The sequence below is a fragment of the Fistularia commersonii genome, chromosome 1, assembly GCF_037954325.1.
Source record: "Fistularia commersonii isolate RoL2024-O1a breed Wild chromosome 1, RoL_Fcom_v1.0, whole genome shotgun sequence".
Lineage (NCBI taxonomy): Eukaryota > Metazoa > Chordata > Actinopteri > Syngnathiformes > Fistulariidae > Fistularia > Fistularia commersonii.
Genome location: NC_141284.1, coordinates 20,168,562 through 20,185,349, shown reverse-complemented (window position 1 = coordinate 20,185,349; position 16,788 = coordinate 20,168,562). Strand labels below are relative to the sequence as shown.

Below are 16,788 nucleotides of genomic sequence, written 5' to 3'. Positions count from 1 at the left end.
TAATTACAGCAAACGCCTGTGAGACACTGGAATTTGGAGATTATCTTTGCTCTTGCCTAAATAATTTACTCCTGGAAAACATTCTGCATAAGTGCACGGGGAAAACGCATACATGCAAATGCACACAATTGTCTTTCTCCAGGCGAGACCCGCGCTGCTGCTGCTGCTGCTGCTGCTGCATCCGCTCACATCCCCTGCAAACATCCCGCCAAATTATTTTTAAAGACGACACCAGTCATTAAAATGAAAGACGATTTTAAAATTCATGGTTTATTCTTTGTCGCTTTAAAGTAGGCGGGGAAGTGATTACCTGCGAGGGGCGTTGCCCTGTATGTGTCTGTGTGTGATTGTGTGTGATTTCATATGAGTGTCTGTCAATCTCTGAAATTTATGTTCATGATGTATCAGTCAACAGCTGACAGGGTGCTGAATCTTTAATAATGCATCCTGCTGCTGCCGAAGAAAGGATATGTCACCATCGCCAGCGCTAATGCCTCACAGAACAGCAGGAAGAAACCTGCGGGGAATGCCAGCTTAATACAGTCCGCCTCAAATTCTCACTGAGATCGTGAACGCCATCCATTTTACGCAATTGTCTAATAACGACTCTGAGCGGTCTATATTGCAGGGCGGCACTATGGAGCGGTGGCCAGAGCCTCAGAAGGTCCCCGGTTGGATTCTCACAGGAGGCCTTTCTGTGTGGGGTCTCCATGTTCTCCACGTGTCTGCATGAGGTTCCTCTGGGTTCTCCGGGTTCCTCCCACAGTCCAAACACATGCAGGAGGTTCTTTGGAGACCCTATATCAGGGATGTCCTACTCAAATACACAGTGGGCCACAGTCACGGCCAACATTGATATTTATTGAAAAAAATCTTCCTCAAGATATAACAATGAAGCCTTTTATATGGACCCAGAAAAGTTTTGCTTAAAAACTGAATATGGAACAAGCGCAGCCTAATACTATGTTATATATAACTTAATATTGCACACATGCGAGAGGTCTTTCTTTTACATGTATAAAATTCTGCTTCCCACCTGTCCCACCTTTCTTTTCACCATGTTTTGGAGGGGTAGCACGGAGCCAGTATTAGCATAAGGTCGCTATGACTACTTTCAACAGAGAGGGTGTTTACGGGTCCTGTCGTGATTTTCACGCCAAAACACAAACGGAGCATTCTGAGATTTGTAGTACATGTGCTATGATACCGGCGGGCCAACTCTAATAGTCCTTTTAGGGCCAAAGTTGGCTCACGGGCCAGAGTTTGACACTATGAGCAGTTGTATGTTTCTGTATGTTTGGTTGTTCAGCTGTTCAGTGGAATGGATGTTACTTCCAGTAATTATGAATTACTCCATCCTGTGTTCCATATTTTATATATCCAAAGTGGTATATATTAAATACTAAGAGGAACGGTTGAGTGAACATGTGTTAATGTTTCAATCTTATGGCTGAAACACAGTTGTTTCCCGTCCTCGTTGTCTCCCGCAGCAGTACATTCCTCACCCGTCTGATGAAAACAGTCCATCCCGCCTCAAACGGGGATGCAGCGTCCAACGGACAGGATTAATAATCTCCTCGCTCTGTGCCGAAGTGAACTGCTCTATCTTGGCCCGGAGGAGACATCAAACGCGCTCTCCCCGGCCGCCGCCTCCTGTTTCCCCCGTTTTTTGGCCGTTTTTCCCCCGTTTTTTGGGCTTTTTTTAAATGATCTCGTTATTATCGCATATTTGCGTTCCACGCTTTAAGTTTTGGTCCTCATCCGTGGAGCTCTTCATCAAATCGTATTCAGGCCTTATTATTATAAACATTCAGAAAGGAAGGCATGACAAACGTAAAGTCGGAAGGAAGTTGTTTAAAGTAATGATAGAGGGACTGAACTGAAATCTTTTAATAAGGCGCGGCGCTGGCAGAAGACGGCAATCATCTAAACATAAAGCCTTCCATGTCTAATATCTATGCTGCTACTACTGGATTACATTCTCATTCATGCAAACTATTTTCGCGCCAATGTCAAAACTGATCCAAAATCAATTCAAATAAATAGCCTCAAAATGGTATCAATCGGTAAGAGAAGAGCACGAGCAGCCGTGTTTAATTTTATCTGTATTTTGTTGATGATCGTTCATCGATTGTTCACCGACTCTTCCTCATCAGTAATGGTGTTTGTAACGTCCGAGTCCACCGGATACGCAGGTTAAGCACGCGGGTCGTTTCCAGAGTTGTCATTGGACACGGAACCCACCAACCCCTGTACTCTGGCGGACACCCGGGATGAAACTGTGCTCGGAAGGCAACGTGAGCGACCTGTGGGAAGAGAAAAGAAGCCGGTGTGAATCCTTCCCCTTGTTAGCTCCGATTCCCGCTCGTCGGCCTCTGGGTGCGCGGTGTTGATTATGGAGATGAGAGGCTATAAACTCAATATTTTTTTCCGAGGTGCGGTGAGAAGACTGTAAAGCAGGCAAACGCCACGGAGCGAGCAAGCTAAATGGGTGTAAAGGGATTTGGGTGGATTAGTTGGGATAAGAAAGTAAGATCTAGTGGTATGTTTCGCTCATTTGTGTCTCTACCTCCTTCTCACTGTATCGCTCTCTCTCTTTTTCTCTCTTTCTCTTCCCCCGCGATCGAGTCTTTGTTAACCCTGCCGTTCTCACACTGCAGCCTGCAGCTCCACCACAAGGTAACGGACGCGGAGCCCAGCGCTCATCCGGACCCAGGATGTCTTTAGAGAAGACACTCATTCACAAGTTCTGAAACAGGTGAACTGTATGTAATGGGGGTTAATTAGAAGGTCATCGCTTTCCTCAGAAGGTCCCTGGTTGGATTCCCACAGGAGGCCTTTCCGTGTGGAATCTCCATGTTCCGCCCATATCTGCGTTGGGTTCCTCCCACAAGCCAAACACATGCAGGAGGTTCATTGGAGACCCTACATTGTCATGAAATTTCAATGACAGAGTGAGTGCTAGTATGTCTCTAGTTTTGAAGGATTAAAAAAATCATAAGGGTTGACGTTAGGACCGCGCTCACCACAGAGGTGAGCCTAAAAATTGTGTATCTGAAGAACAGTGTGAGATGGCGCAGTGGAAATTGGACCTTGCCGACATTGTCTTAGGCGGGCTTTCCAACAGCACCACTTCCAAGCTCGTCCAACTTTCAGTTAGAGAGTTAGGTTTGGCGTTAGGGTTCGGGTTCGGGTTAGGGCTCTGGTTAGTGGGGCCTCTGGTACCAGGCTTTTGCTCCATTCTTTAGACTAACATTAGTTAGGACGGATTATAAAAAATTAACATGGTCATCGACTTTAAGGCAAGGTAAGGGGGTTTTAATCACCATCCTTACAGTGTCTGACCCTCTGCATCTCTATGATGTGTGGATGAGAGAATGAAGGTTGTATGTCCCGTGACAGCTGGGCTGGGCTGGGCTTCAGCACCCCCATAGCATATTCCTCCAAGCGTCTGCGTGTGTTCATCAAAGATCCACAGAACCCCGGTTCTTCACACGAGGTGTTTAAAACACCGTCTTTCGCTTCTGAGGGCTTGGTGTGTTTTTGTCAAAAACAAAAAAAAACCCACGCATCTCTGCATCTAATGAGAGATTATGTCAAACATGAAGACCAGAGGCCGAGAGACGGGGCGAGCGGTTTATATTTTCTGGTCCTCACAGCTGCATGCCGGAGGCCCGCTGAAGTACGAGCATGAATGAAGCAGAAACCAAAATAAACCGTTTTCGAATGTATAAGAAAAAAAAAGAAGAGATGCGGCTCGGTGTAAATTGGCGCCTTTCATTTATTTCTCCCGGGGTAATGCGGATGATATTTGTGTATGGGGGGATGAGGAGCTTTCCAAGTTCACCGCAGGAAATCTATTTATTTGAAAGGGCAGCGCCGCTAAAGATAGGAACCCCCACCCCTGACAATAGTGTCGGAATAATTGCCCGGATTCTGAAATAAGGCGGGGAAACTCCTGGGAGAACACTGTTTGTTCTCCGACTATGGAAATATTAGCCCGGTCTAGGTGTCGCATTATTTTGTTTTTGTCATATTTCTGCTCGTCTGCAGCCGTCAGCACAGAACTGAATCTCAATCATTTCCTTCCCCCATATGACGACTTACCACTTGTCAGCCCCGCCGCCGGCCACCATATTTGACAGGTTATGATGATTTATCGCAAGTTCTCCACAGTAAACAGACAATAACTGTTTTGTCACACTCCGGCGAGTTCTAACTAGGGATTTTTTGGACTGTGTGTGTGACGGCGTGCTATCAGGGGTCTTGTGGGGGCTGACGTGCTGTTTTTAATGAGATCTCACAGCACTCTTTAAATATTTAACCGTTCCCGGGGAAGCCTCGCCGACAGCCGCCAGGCAAAACCGGTGAGGATTCATGCGGTCGTCACAGAACACACAGCACCTATCTCCCTGAACACATTGCAAAATAAGCAACCCCGGGTGCATAATGGAACCCCGGACACGGGTCTGCCGTTGACCCGGGCCTGTCAGCGGACGCCGTCTGCCACCGCCGCGAAGGCCGAGCACGACACTGAAGATCTCTTGAATTATACATCTGTATTTCGATGGGATAAATTAGTTCGGGGGGTGGGACGGCAGCACAGCGTCTCGCACTACTGCCCCAAAGCTAGAAGCTCCCCAGTTGGAGTCTCCGTGTTCTCCCCCGTGTCTGCATGGGGTTCCTCCGGTTCTCCGGGTTCCTCCCGCAATCCAAACACACGGAGGAGGTTCATTGCCGGGCCGCGACAGCCGGGATAGGCCCAGATCCCCCGGCGACCCCGAGTGCAGGATAAGTGGTAAAATGAATGAGCGAATAAATGACCAGTGACTCCCCCATCTTTGGCTTGCTCTGGTTTCCCGGCGGTCTATCGCTTTATGTCGCGGCTGTGATCGGGTTTTACGTTTCCTCAAATGAAACACTTCCAAACGGGACATTTTAATAACAAACCTCAAATATTGCCGGAGTTTGCATCCAGAGGGGAACCCGGCAGCTGTTCCGGCTGTTCGAGGGGCTCGAGCAGAGTGCGAGAAAAGACCCCGGACGCCGACGCACGCCGTATTCCTGGCTGAGGCTAACACCTGGAAAACGCATCGTCTGGCCAGGTGGAGTAATCAGGCGGGTCTTGGGCCCACAGACAAAAGCACTTCCCTTCAATGTCGCCTGTAATTTCACCATCCCCCCCCCTCACCTCATTTCCTACATCCTACCCTGCATCAGAGATCTTCCCCCCAGCCGTCGTGAGCGCCTCCCCTCCCCCGCCAGACGGCCCATCCCCTTCCGCCTTCCCCCGTTAACTCCGCTCTCCCGAAAACTGGCCGTCGATTCCCGCCGCCGCCGCTTCGAGGCCCCGCTGATTGAGAGGATCATCATTGGCCCCCGCTAACCTGCCCCTTCACTGTGTAAAATGTTGTTTATCTGACAAAGGATAGCCACCGCTGCAAGGGGCCCTCGGTGCTTGGCAGGCCCCTCGGTGCCAGATCGCATGCACGACTCTTTTTGCCATGCTGCTTCATGTGGCTGCCAAGCGAGGCCCGCCGGGGTCTTTGCCAGGAGACCCCGAGTACTATTCAAAACCTTCTACCCTCACACTCGTCTCACACACCCTCGATGCCCTCCCTTCCCCCAAACCTGTACCAACCTCATGCCCCCCCACCCCCACCCCTGCCGCTCGGTCTCCGTACCACACTCATTATTAATGATCTGAGGGACAGCTTCCATTTGATCTATTACTTAGCATGGGATGGCGGCTGCTGTGCTGCCGCATCCCTGCTGGATCTTTAATTATTTCATGGAGGGCTTTCCTCCTCTCTGCTGCTCCTTCTCTGCTGTGCAGATGAAATATTGAAGTTTAGGAGTGTAGGGCAAAGTGGCCCCATACAGGCGAGGGGTCCGATAGCCCCTCACTTTGTGTCTCTCTACGGTATGATGTATGATGTACAATGTGTGTGTGTGTGTGTCTAAAGATGATGCTGTTACACAGATGATGGATAGATCTTGAGTTTTATCTCGTGTTTGGTTTTGACTGCCGAGCTGCAACTTCACCGGCAAAGTCCGAAAGCCCACTCGATTAGAAACTTGCGGCGGTGTGTGTACGCCGTTGCCACACAGACCCCGGGTGATCAGACCCAAGTTTTATTTCTGAAGATATTAATATTATGCAGATTGTTTCAGAGTATGTGTAATGTTCTGTGATTATGGACCATTAACATCATATTGAGGAGCAGTTACGGCGCAATATCTCTGTTCGCTCGCCGTTGGCAACAATAAACAAAGCGGAACAACGTCAGGACGTGGAAATACGGCCAGCACCGCAGGCACACGCAGCGCTGCATCCGGGTACCGTGTAAGGGTATAAAACTTAATTGTTCTGTGCCACTAATTCATAAATTTTCTCTCAATGGAGACTGAAGCAACAGTGTTAATAACAATCAAAACCCGCGTGGCACTGCCCTTTTCCTGACCGGGCGGCCACGTGCTTGCGGCTGTAGTCGGCCACATGGATATTTACCTTGGGCACGCAACTCCATAAACGTAATGGCACCTTATTTCAGTGTGCGTGATTACCGGCAATGGTTAGATTTGCATCCGCCGCACCTTTGCACTCCGTAATACACTGTATTTGTGTAATTGGCGGCAGGAGTAATCCATGCACTTATGCGGAGGAGCGCTGGAATGACATTGATATACAGCACTCCATTAATTGCCATATGAATAAGGTCTGCAGCGGTTGGCTCTCTGCTGATGCATCACACTAAAAGAGATGGGTCACTCTGTCTTCTGGAGCCCCCGGCTTTGCCAAACTCATAATTACTAAAACCTTCAATTAATCTTCCCATCACACAGGCCAAATATACACTTCCTCTATGCATAAACGGCTCGCGGTATATGCTTCCTGGCTGTGTGTGTGTGTGTTTTCACAGGTAGGGATATTCCCAGCGTATTTCTGTTTGCATTGAAAACAAACAGCTCTGTCACTGAACGTAACAGAGCCACTGCGAAGCGTCTGAGTTACGAAGACCGCAGGTGCCGGGATGTATCGATATAACGCTCGTAAAATACAGCATGGTGATTTCAGGCGGCGTTTGGGTCGTAACTTCAACACAACGTCCGATTACAACGTGCTAAACGTAATAATTACTACGACTAGTACCTTCATGTGCTGACTGACAGGTTGGGTTCAATCTCTTTATTGTCATCTCACAGTCACACTCGGAGAAATCGAACAATGAAATTGACGGATAAAATTTACAGATTGATCGCACGGAGCGATATATAAAAAAAAAAAATTAGGACGGGTCGGCGAAAGTGCTGAGTGAGGTGCTCATGTGGCGTCTGCAGCATAACAGGTATCGAATAAACTCAACAAACTTTCTTTTGGTCGACCCAACGAGCCAATACTCATACGTGAATTTACACGTCTGCACTTAATATTTCACAATATCGGACCCCCGTGCACTCTGACGCCTCCTCTTCAAGTTCAATCTGTCTGCCTTGTGGTTTCAACTGGTGGGTTCGAATTAAAATATTTGTTTATACGTGCGTGTGTGAATACATATTTATGACTGGAGAATGTAGCTGGCCCATTCAGAGTAAAATTCTCTTCCACCACCCCCAACGTCCACGTCGCAGTACTGGCACCCAGTGGCCGCCGCTGGTACTGTGTCTATTCTACTGTGAGCAGGAGGGAAGTCAGACCTGTTTACAAGTTGGCCTTTATTAAAAGCAGCACTTGTTGGAGGACCTGGTCTGCTGAGGGGCTTGCGTCCACGGTGACGCACGCCGGTCCAGCGATCCTCCGGTAAGCCTCCTCCACCCTGCGGACACAAACGCACCGGTTGAGGAAACGTAAACGCGGCTATTGAACCTTTGGCCTTCTCTCTGGACGGGGTTTGGGGAACGGTAAGGACGATGATTGAATACCGGACAACTCAGAAAAAGTTGAAAGAGAGAAAATACAGATGGCGGGGAGCAGAGCCATTCAGTCAGAGGTGAAAAATAGTCGCGGCGATAGCGATTAAACCCGGTCGGCAGAATCTTTCATCCCCCCCCCCCCCCCAAGACAGTCGACTCCTTCTATTTTCTAATTGCGCCGGCCCAACATCTGGCCATCCCGTGCGGAAAGGCCATTATGTCAGGCCGGTAGACGAATGAAAGTACCCATCGACCCGTCTGAACAACTAACCCGCCCGCTCCTGCCACTGAGTTTTGACTAGCTTAATGGAGCACAACAGCTCAGCAACTAATCACCCGCTCTTTCTCATCAGCAGCTTCCCCCGCAGGACGGTAATTGATTGTTAAGTGTTTGATAGATCCCACTAAGTCTGAGCTGACCTGCCGCCATCTGCACCGTCCGCTCAGCTCCCGTAAGGGGCTTTTTTTCAAGCTCTTGATTTTTTTTTTTATGCTTTTTATAGGCTGTTTGTGAACGGCAACCGGTAACTCTGCACAACACCTCAGATTTATGGAGCGTTGCGGAAGCATTAATGCGAAAGTGGCGGAAGTTTGGACGATTCGGGGTCTCCGATGAACCTCCTGCATGTTTTTGGACAGTGGGAGGAACCCGCAGGAACCCCTAGCAGACACAGGGAGAACATGGAGAATCAAATGGAACCGGGAACCGTCTCTCTGATAGGTGGAAATGCCGGTCACCCTGAACATCAACGTGCAGCAGATCTTTGGTCGGGTTCCATTTAGACCCCGGTTTCATTGAAAATGAGAAATCTGCAAATCACTTGACGATCAATCCACTCCTCTGCTATCCCTACCCTGATTGGTTGTCGCATTTATGTTTCCTCCAACCGGATTGGCCAGATTGGTCTAATTGCCTGCATCCACTGTGACCCCGAAGGACACCGGCATCCGGCAGTGTCCTCGATGGACATGTCATAAAGTATTAATGGAAACCGTATGAACCTGGACATTTATGGACATGTATTTATGGAAACCAGAATCAGGCGTATCATAATAACGGGAATAGGTGAATGCCAAGGGGACATGATCCTCGGCGTCAAACCATCAACTCGTAACATGATCCTCAGTATGTTTGTGAAAAAACGGGGATTCTCCTCATTTTTAGATTATTCAAAGTGTCCCATAGATCTCCAGTTCAAATGCTTTACCTGAGTCTGAAAAGCTGGTTGTGATCCAGCTCTTGCTCCTCTCGGGTCTCGGCCAGCCCCCTGCCCCTGAGCCTCTTCTTCCTCTCCTCCGGGTCCAGCGTGAGCAGGACCACCAGGCTGGGTCGGAGGAGGTCCGCGGGCCAGTTGTACACCTCCGAGCCCTCTTTGGGGAGGTTGCTGACCGGACCGCCCACCGCGGTGGCGATGGCGTAGGCCGCCGTGCTGTGCCAGAACCTGCGGGATGGACCGGTGAGGAAGCGCGGAAATGTTGCGCGGCGGGTCGCGAACATGACACGGCTGCCTTCACCTGTCGACGATGACGGGCCGAGTTGCGGCTTCCCGGGCGATCTCCTCCGCCGTGACGTAGTTTCCGACGGCGTAGAAGGCCCTGCGGATGAGGGGCGGCTCCTTGTCGAAGCGAGCCCTCCAGGGAGACAAGCGGGGGGGCGGGGACCGCAGGAGAGTCGCCCCCAGGGCGTCCCTGAGGGCCTCAGTCAGCGTGGTCTTCCCTGCAACCAGAGCAGACAGTCCACAGACAACGGCGAGTACCTTCACCCGCAATCTAAACATCGTGATGATCGTATCTCTGCCCAAATAGAGTCCAACCTGTGGCGTCCAGGCCTTCGAAGACGACGACGGGGTGATCCGGAGCGCCGAGAGCCCCCGCCCTGACCGGCAGCCGCTCCAGGACCGATAAGGCCTCGGGGACAACATCGGCGGCCTGCGGGACAGATGCCGTCGAAGAAGAGGTCACCGCGCCATCTTATTACGGGATCGCTCTTCTCCAAATCTTTTCGTGGCAACCGGACTCGAGCAATTCGAGTCCGCTGGCCTCGAAGCATCTCGTCAAGGATCAACGTGAGCCACCGAGGACTTATTATGGGATGCATTAACATCATTTCCCACGTGGGGGTGCAATGGGGCCGAATTCTGCGAGGCACCTGCTGGAGAACTTGGTGCGCCTCCTGGAAACTGTAGAAGACGTCCGAGTTGACGATGTTGAGGGTGGCCGGGTGGTAACCGGGCTCTTCCGACGGCACCACGAAGTACGTCTCGGAGGGCCCCGGCGACCCGGACCCCGTCCAGAGACGCTGAGCCCACGCACGGTCGCCCTCATAGCGCACATACGCGCACACTAACACCGGGTCGCGCTGGAGCAAGTCGCGCAAGAAGCACTCCGTCGCGGCGGAGCCGCTCCCGGACGGGTCCCTCAGGAGATACCCCTTGAGGAGAGACCCCTGGACGCGGGGGAGGAACGACGACAAGGGGGCGACCGTGCAGCCCGGGGGGAGCCCCCGCGTCAGCCGCCCTCCGAGCTCCGCGTAACACCGGGCGGAGCGGATCCGATCGTCGCCGCCGCCGACCAGCAGGGAGAAGACGGCGTCACCATCCCGGATGCCTCTGAACACCTCCGGGGCCTCCGCCGGGCCCTCCCGGAGACCGAAGTACAGCGGCAAGCCTTCGTGCTCAACGGAGAAGACCCGGGAGGACCAGCGGGGAAGGAGAGCCGCCGTGCGCCGGGACATCGTCCCTGTGACTGGGGAGCGGAGGGAAGGGGAGGGGAGGGGAGCGGGTTCCTGCTCCGAAAACGAAAGCAAGTCCGCGGCGGAGAAACGAAACCTAAGCGGCGGGCGGGGTGAAGTGACGTCTCCTCCCCCGCACTTGTGACACTTAAAAAAAAAAAAAAAAGCAGAATCCGATTATTGTGTAAATATTTTTTCAATCACTATTTTATTTGTTGGGGGGGGGGGGGGGGTGAGCCCATCTCAGACGGGATTTGACGTGAGGTGGCCTTCACCCTGGTCATCACTGGGACATTTAAAAATACTAAACCTCTCATACACACGTCATATAAATACATAAAACTATTCAACGTCTCATTCACAAGACTGTCAATACCTGCAACCATTCATACGTCATATAGGTTTTGAAATGGCTATTTGGTTGAGTGGTGACTTCTGAATAACTACTACTTTGGATCTTCGGTTATTGAATTGCAATTTTTGTAAGTCGCTTTGGATAAAAGTGTCTGCTAAATGACTGTCAAGTAATGTAATGTCATATAGACTTACAACCGTTTGCTCACTTATTCATTATATCACACAAAGAACCATTCACTCATTCATTCACATGAATGGATACATAGAGGCACCCACCCTGTCATTCACATGTCATACAGAGATATACAACCATTCACTCATTACATCATACAGATACATAGAACCATCACTCACTCATTCATAATATTCAGAATATAATATTCACCCTCTCATTGGCTGATCATATAGACCAGGCCAGACCAACCTGTGGCTCCCGAGCCGCATGCGGCTCTTAAGTTCATGTTAAATTTTGTGTTTGTGTGTTTTTTACTTGTGCAATCATGTTCCACTCCAGCGTTCTCCGCACACAGCAAAAAAAAAAAAAAACAACAACACACAAACACAAAAATCGACATGAACGTGACAGCCACACGTGGCTCGGGAGCCACAGGTTGGCCGGGCCCGATGTGCACATACAACCATTCACCTTCTCATTCAAACATCATACAGTCAAAGAACATTCACCCAGTCATCCACATGGGATATGGAGACATAGAGCCATTCACTCCAGAAAATAGAGACATACAACTATTCATTCTCTCATCGCATGCCATATAGACATACAACTATTCACTCACTTATTTACAAGTCATATTGAGACAAAAGAACTGTTAACTTTTGAATGTCATCCAAGAGACTTGATATATTCAACCATATGCAAGTATAATATGCAAGTATTCACCCTCTCATTAAAACGCCTGTTTATATGCAACCATTCCCACGGCATATGGAGACGTGACGACTCGAACCGTGGACCTCCTCGCCTCCTAATTCACATCGGATGGATCATAAACGCGTACGCAGCAACTGAGATCTCAGCTCAACCCGTGTGTGTGTGTATGTGTGTGTGTGTGTGTATGTGTGTGTATGTGTGTGTGTGTGTATATGTGTGTGTGTGTGTGTGCCCAGCGTTCACGAATTTGTTTCGTTTTCGATGCTGGTAAACAGAAACCGACGCTCAGCTGATCTCCTCCGCGCTACTTAAGGGCGCACCTGGCGCACCGAGGTATCCACAATGGATCTGTCCACCGTGTCTCCGTGGCTGCTCCTGCAGCTTCTCTCCGCGCTCCTCCGACGCATCACCGCCGGCTTCTCTGCCGTCTTCCACGTCTGGTCCCGGGACGAGGGGAGCCCGGTGCCCGGCGCGGAGGAGGTTCCGGACGCCGTCACGCCGACCAGCGTTAATTACCATTTTACGCGCAAGTGTAACTACAAGTGCGGGTTCTGCTTCCACACGGCGAAGACATCCTTCGTGCTGCCGCTGGAGGAGGCGAAGAGGGGCCTCAGGCTCCTGAAGGAGTCAGGTAGAGCGGATGTTGATACATGATTTTCCAGTTCGGGTGGTCGCCCGGCTTCTCACCCGTGCTTGCTTTTTTCCCCAGGTATGCAAAAGATCAACTTCTCCGGGGGGGAGCCGTTTCTGCCCGACAGGGGGGACTTCCTCGGCCAGCTGGTCCGCTACTGCAAACGAGACCTTCGGCTGCCAAGTGTCAGCATCGTCAGCAACGGAAGCCTGATCACCGAGAGGTGGTTCAGGAAATATGGTAAAGTCTCCAAAGTGCCAACCGACTTCCCTATGAGAGTAGTGAAATGGACCCCTTTGGTCACATTCAGTTCTACCGCTTTGTGTCTGCCTTCAACCAGCACGTAGGCAAGCTAGGACGACCTCGAGGAATCGAAACGGGGACCGCTCTGATAACCGGGAGCCACCCTGCCACCCACACTCCCTTACAAATAATACCAACATACCAGCAAAAGGACTAGTTTGATAGTACTAGTACTCCTGGAGTCAGGGTTTGTCAGGGTTGGGCGTGCCATGTAATTGGGAGTTAAACTCTGCACCTCATCAGGCCACCGCAACTCGTGTCACTTATGTAAGCGCCGTCCGCCCAGCCGCTTGTCCCCGCCCATACTTCCTGTTCTTGCCCAGGTTTCCTCCCTCGTCGATGTACGTTAGCCCCTCTCGCGTGGCCACCTGTTACCCGACCGGGCTTCCCTTGTCAATATATGCTCAGGCGGGCTGCCCAGCCGCCGGTCCCTGACCGGACTCTCTCCCGTCGGTGTATCCTAGCGCCATCCGCCAGGATGGCATACACCAGCAGATTCTGCCTAGTTGCCTGTTCCTGCCCTGCGCCCCCCCCTCCCTGGTTTGAATGTACCCGTTCACTGATCTAAGTAAACTTGGTATTTCGATCACAGTCTGTGTGTCCAAGTGGGTCCTACCTCCAAAATCACCGATAGTGACAAGTGACAATGTTGTATTATTATAGCAGCATTTCAAATGTCACGCAGCATCTCTTTCACTCTGGCTTCTTTTTAGGCGAGGACCTGGACATTCTGGCCATCTCTTGTGACAGCTTTGACGAGGCCACCAACCAGCTGATCGGTCGGACCCAGGGCAGAAAAAGCCACCTGGACGGTCTGTACAAGATTCGCAACTGGTGCAAGCAGTACCAGGTGGCGTTCAAAATCAATTCGGTCATCAACACCTTCAATGTTGACGAGGACATGACGGAGCAGATAGTCCAGCTGAACCCCGTGCGCTGGAAGGTGAGAACATCTCATAAAAGGTTCCTCAGTAGGTCTTGGTCATCTTACAGAATCTTCTTGTCCGTCGCTCAGATCTTCCAGTGTCTGCTGATTGACGGTGAGAACGCTGGAAAGGAAGCCCTGAGGGAGGCCGAGCGCTTTGTTATCAGCGACCAGCAGTTTCAGGACTTCCTGGACAGACACAGCAGCATCTCCTGCCTAGTTCCAGAGTCCAATGAAAAGGTACGAGATGATCTTTGACACAGCTCGTTGAGGTCTGCTGCTTCTAGAAGACAAAAACAAACCCCTTTAATGACGAGTGCAAGGAATCAGGGACAAGTGCTTCTCCTCACAGCAAGAAGGTCCTGAGTCTGATTCCAACAAGGGACCTTTCTTGATCCTGAAGCCACGTGACAAGACAAAACAGCAGTCACTCACTCATATCATGTAGACCATTGGTCCTCAAACTACAGCCCGGGGGCCGGACACGGCCCGGCCCCTGAACAATACCAGAAATGCATTATGATTTTTTTTTTCATTCTGACCACGTAACCGTGATTTAACCTGCAGTGGACAAATGATCATTTTTTTGTTAAATTCAAAGAAAAGGCTGTTTGTCTCATCTGTCAAGAGATGAGACAAAGACATTATTCATTAATAATGTTATTATTTATTTTCCGATTTTTTTTTTTCCTGTTAAGATTCCAGGAGGGGCTAATTTTTGGTCATGTGTGGCTCTCTGGAAAACAATAAATGTTTACGTTTAGACACCTCCGCAATCGTCACACTTTTTGTTACAAACTGGCCCGGCCCCCCCCCCGTCAGAGAGGGGAAAAGTTATTTGGCCCACGCAGGAAAAAGTTTGGGGACCCCTGATGTAGACATTCAGCCTACCTATGATCGGGTTCCTCCGAGTTCCTCCCACAGTCCAAAAACACGCAGGAGGTTCATTGGAGACTCTGCATTGTCCTGAGGGTGAACAGTCCGATGTCTCTTTATGTGGCCCCGCGATTTGTAATTATATAAGCTTTCATTGGCCATTTGTGGATGACAGGGGAATGGCGTCTGTACTGAAGACTTCAACAAACATGGCTTTTTCTTCTCCACAGATGAGGAACTCCTACCTGATCCTGGATGAATATGTGAGTGTTTCCGGAGGGAACTCACTCTCAGTGACTGCGTTGTTGAATGTGCCTCTTCATAAAGCCTATGTTCACTCTGGACCCTTAACATCGTAAAATATTTATTCAAAAGTAGCTGTGGGAGCCATAAAGGTCATCTCAGTACACCATGATCATTTCAGTTCACTCTAAATCATTGATTGATCTGCATTAGAAATGATTGAGTGTCATACACAGCGGGAGCCTGTTTGGCCGGACTGCAACTGGGGAGATTGACATCTTGTTATTGGACAGATTCTGACGTCACTTTCTGCCCCGTGCGACCTTTAACCTCCGATCCTCCCTGCGTCCTGTGTCTTAGTGACCGCCATGTGACGCAAGGGAGGGAGGCACTAATGATGTCCAATCACAATGTCTATGCTGTCATGTGTGTGTGTGTGTGTGTGTGTGTGTGTGTGTGTGTGTTTGCATAGATATATGAAACCTCTGAACTGACACGGCTTCATTTTCAGATGCGTTTCCTGGACTGCCGGGAGGGCCGGAAAGACCCGTCCAAATCCATCCTGGATGTGGGGGTGAAACACGCCATCAGCTTCAGCGGCTTTGACCAGAAGATGTTTTTTAAGAGGGGGGGGAAATACGTTTGGAGTAAAGCAGACATGAAGCTGGACTGGTGACATTTAAAACAACATCATCAGTATTAACATTGTAAATTTAAAGTCACTATTTTTTTATTTTTATTTTAGATTTATTTAATTTGATTTTATTTGAAGCTTGTTTTGAAGATGATGTTTCTTTGTTATCATGACGTGTGGATATTGTTTGTTAAGGTTCTGCTGTTTTGTTTTTTTGTATTGATTTATCTGTTTCTTATGAGAGAAATGTATTATGATGGTGGCGAGCTGGGGCTTAGCAAAGTAATAAATGGAGTCAAGGATAAATTGCTCTTTAGTGTCACACATCCAACACAACATTTTACAGTCATTCAACCTTGGAGTTCTTTAACATAGAACCAAGAGAAGCTCCCAACAGTCATCATCATCATCATCATCAATCGCAAAGGACTCTGGGCTTCCGCTGGCCAGTTCCCACCCCACGCTACATTACATAAGTCTCAAAATGATAATAATACATCATTTAAGATAGAAAAATAATGTTTTACAAATTATTATTATTATTACATTGAAGACCAGACTGTTTATTTGTCTGCTGATCATTAGCTGATGAGCATTTGTTTTATATCAAAGGCATTAATGCTTACGCCCGGTTTGATTCTGACAAGGGGACCTTTCTGTGTGGAGTTTGCATGTTCTCCCTGAGTCTGTGTGGGTTTCCTGCGCGGTGTGGAGGGAATAATGCTTACTTGAATCCATACAATGATATGTGTGATGCCATGTAACGCATTTGAAGAACTATATGCAACAGGGCTTGCAAAGGAATTGCACACAACTGTTTTTAATGTATTGTAGGGTGTGGTGGGGAGACTGGCCGGCCGAACTCCAGAATCCTTTATCAGTTATGATGACCGTTGAGAGCTTCTCGCGGTTCTGTGTTAGAGAACTCCATTGTTGAATAGCTGTACAATGTTGTGCTTGATGTGTGAAACTAACCTGCGCCGTTAGTAACATTATCTTGATGTGCAGCTTCATCAAGTAAAAGACTATTAAAACAACATGGCCTTCTTGCTGACATGCTTTCCACCAAATTTGATCAGGATAAGCCAAGTGTCACCCTCTCCAACGTCTCTGAATCGTGCACAAATTCGTCAGACAAGTACTCCAGCTTTTTTCTTTAACTTTTTTCTTTAACTAAATCTTTAACGCTCAGCACAAAAACAAGCAAACGAGGCCCGGGGGGGAAGGAAACCAGGAATAAGTTGCAGGGAAAGGTTGGCACATTCTGATGCATAACCCTTTC

At 49.4% G+C, this 16,788-nt stretch overlaps 2 protein-coding genes across 2 annotated transcripts; one reads left to right on the top strand and one right to left on the bottom strand.

Annotated features, from left to right (window-relative positions):
• Positions 1–7,174: 7,174 nt before the first annotated feature.
• On the bottom strand, positions 7,175–10,725 carry cmpk2 (cytidine monophosphate (UMP-CMP) kinase 2, mitochondrial). The gene is made up of 5 exons (XM_086153698.1): positions 10,064–10,725; positions 9,729–9,843; positions 9,430–9,631; positions 9,123–9,356; positions 7,175–7,817 (listed from the first exon to the last, which is right to left on the bottom strand). Exons 1-5 carry the CDS (start codon positions 10,646–10,648, stop codon positions 7,703–7,705), a joined length of 1,251 nt encoding a protein of 416 aa, XP_086009824.1. The 5' UTR covers positions 10,649–10,725; the 3' UTR covers positions 7,175–7,702.
• A 1,355-nt stretch (positions 10,726–12,080) lies between these two features.
• rsad2 (radical S-adenosyl methionine domain containing 2) lies at positions 12,081–15,812 on the top strand. Its single transcript, XM_086153666.1, has 6 exons — positions 12,081–12,525; positions 12,604–12,765; positions 13,542–13,771; positions 13,844–13,993; positions 14,860–14,892; positions 15,384–15,812. Exons 1-6 carry the CDS (start codon positions 12,237–12,239, stop codon positions 15,546–15,548), a joined length of 1,029 nt encoding a protein of 342 aa, XP_086009792.1. The 5' UTR covers positions 12,081–12,236; the 3' UTR covers positions 15,549–15,812.
• Positions 15,813–16,788: the final 976 nt, after the last annotated feature.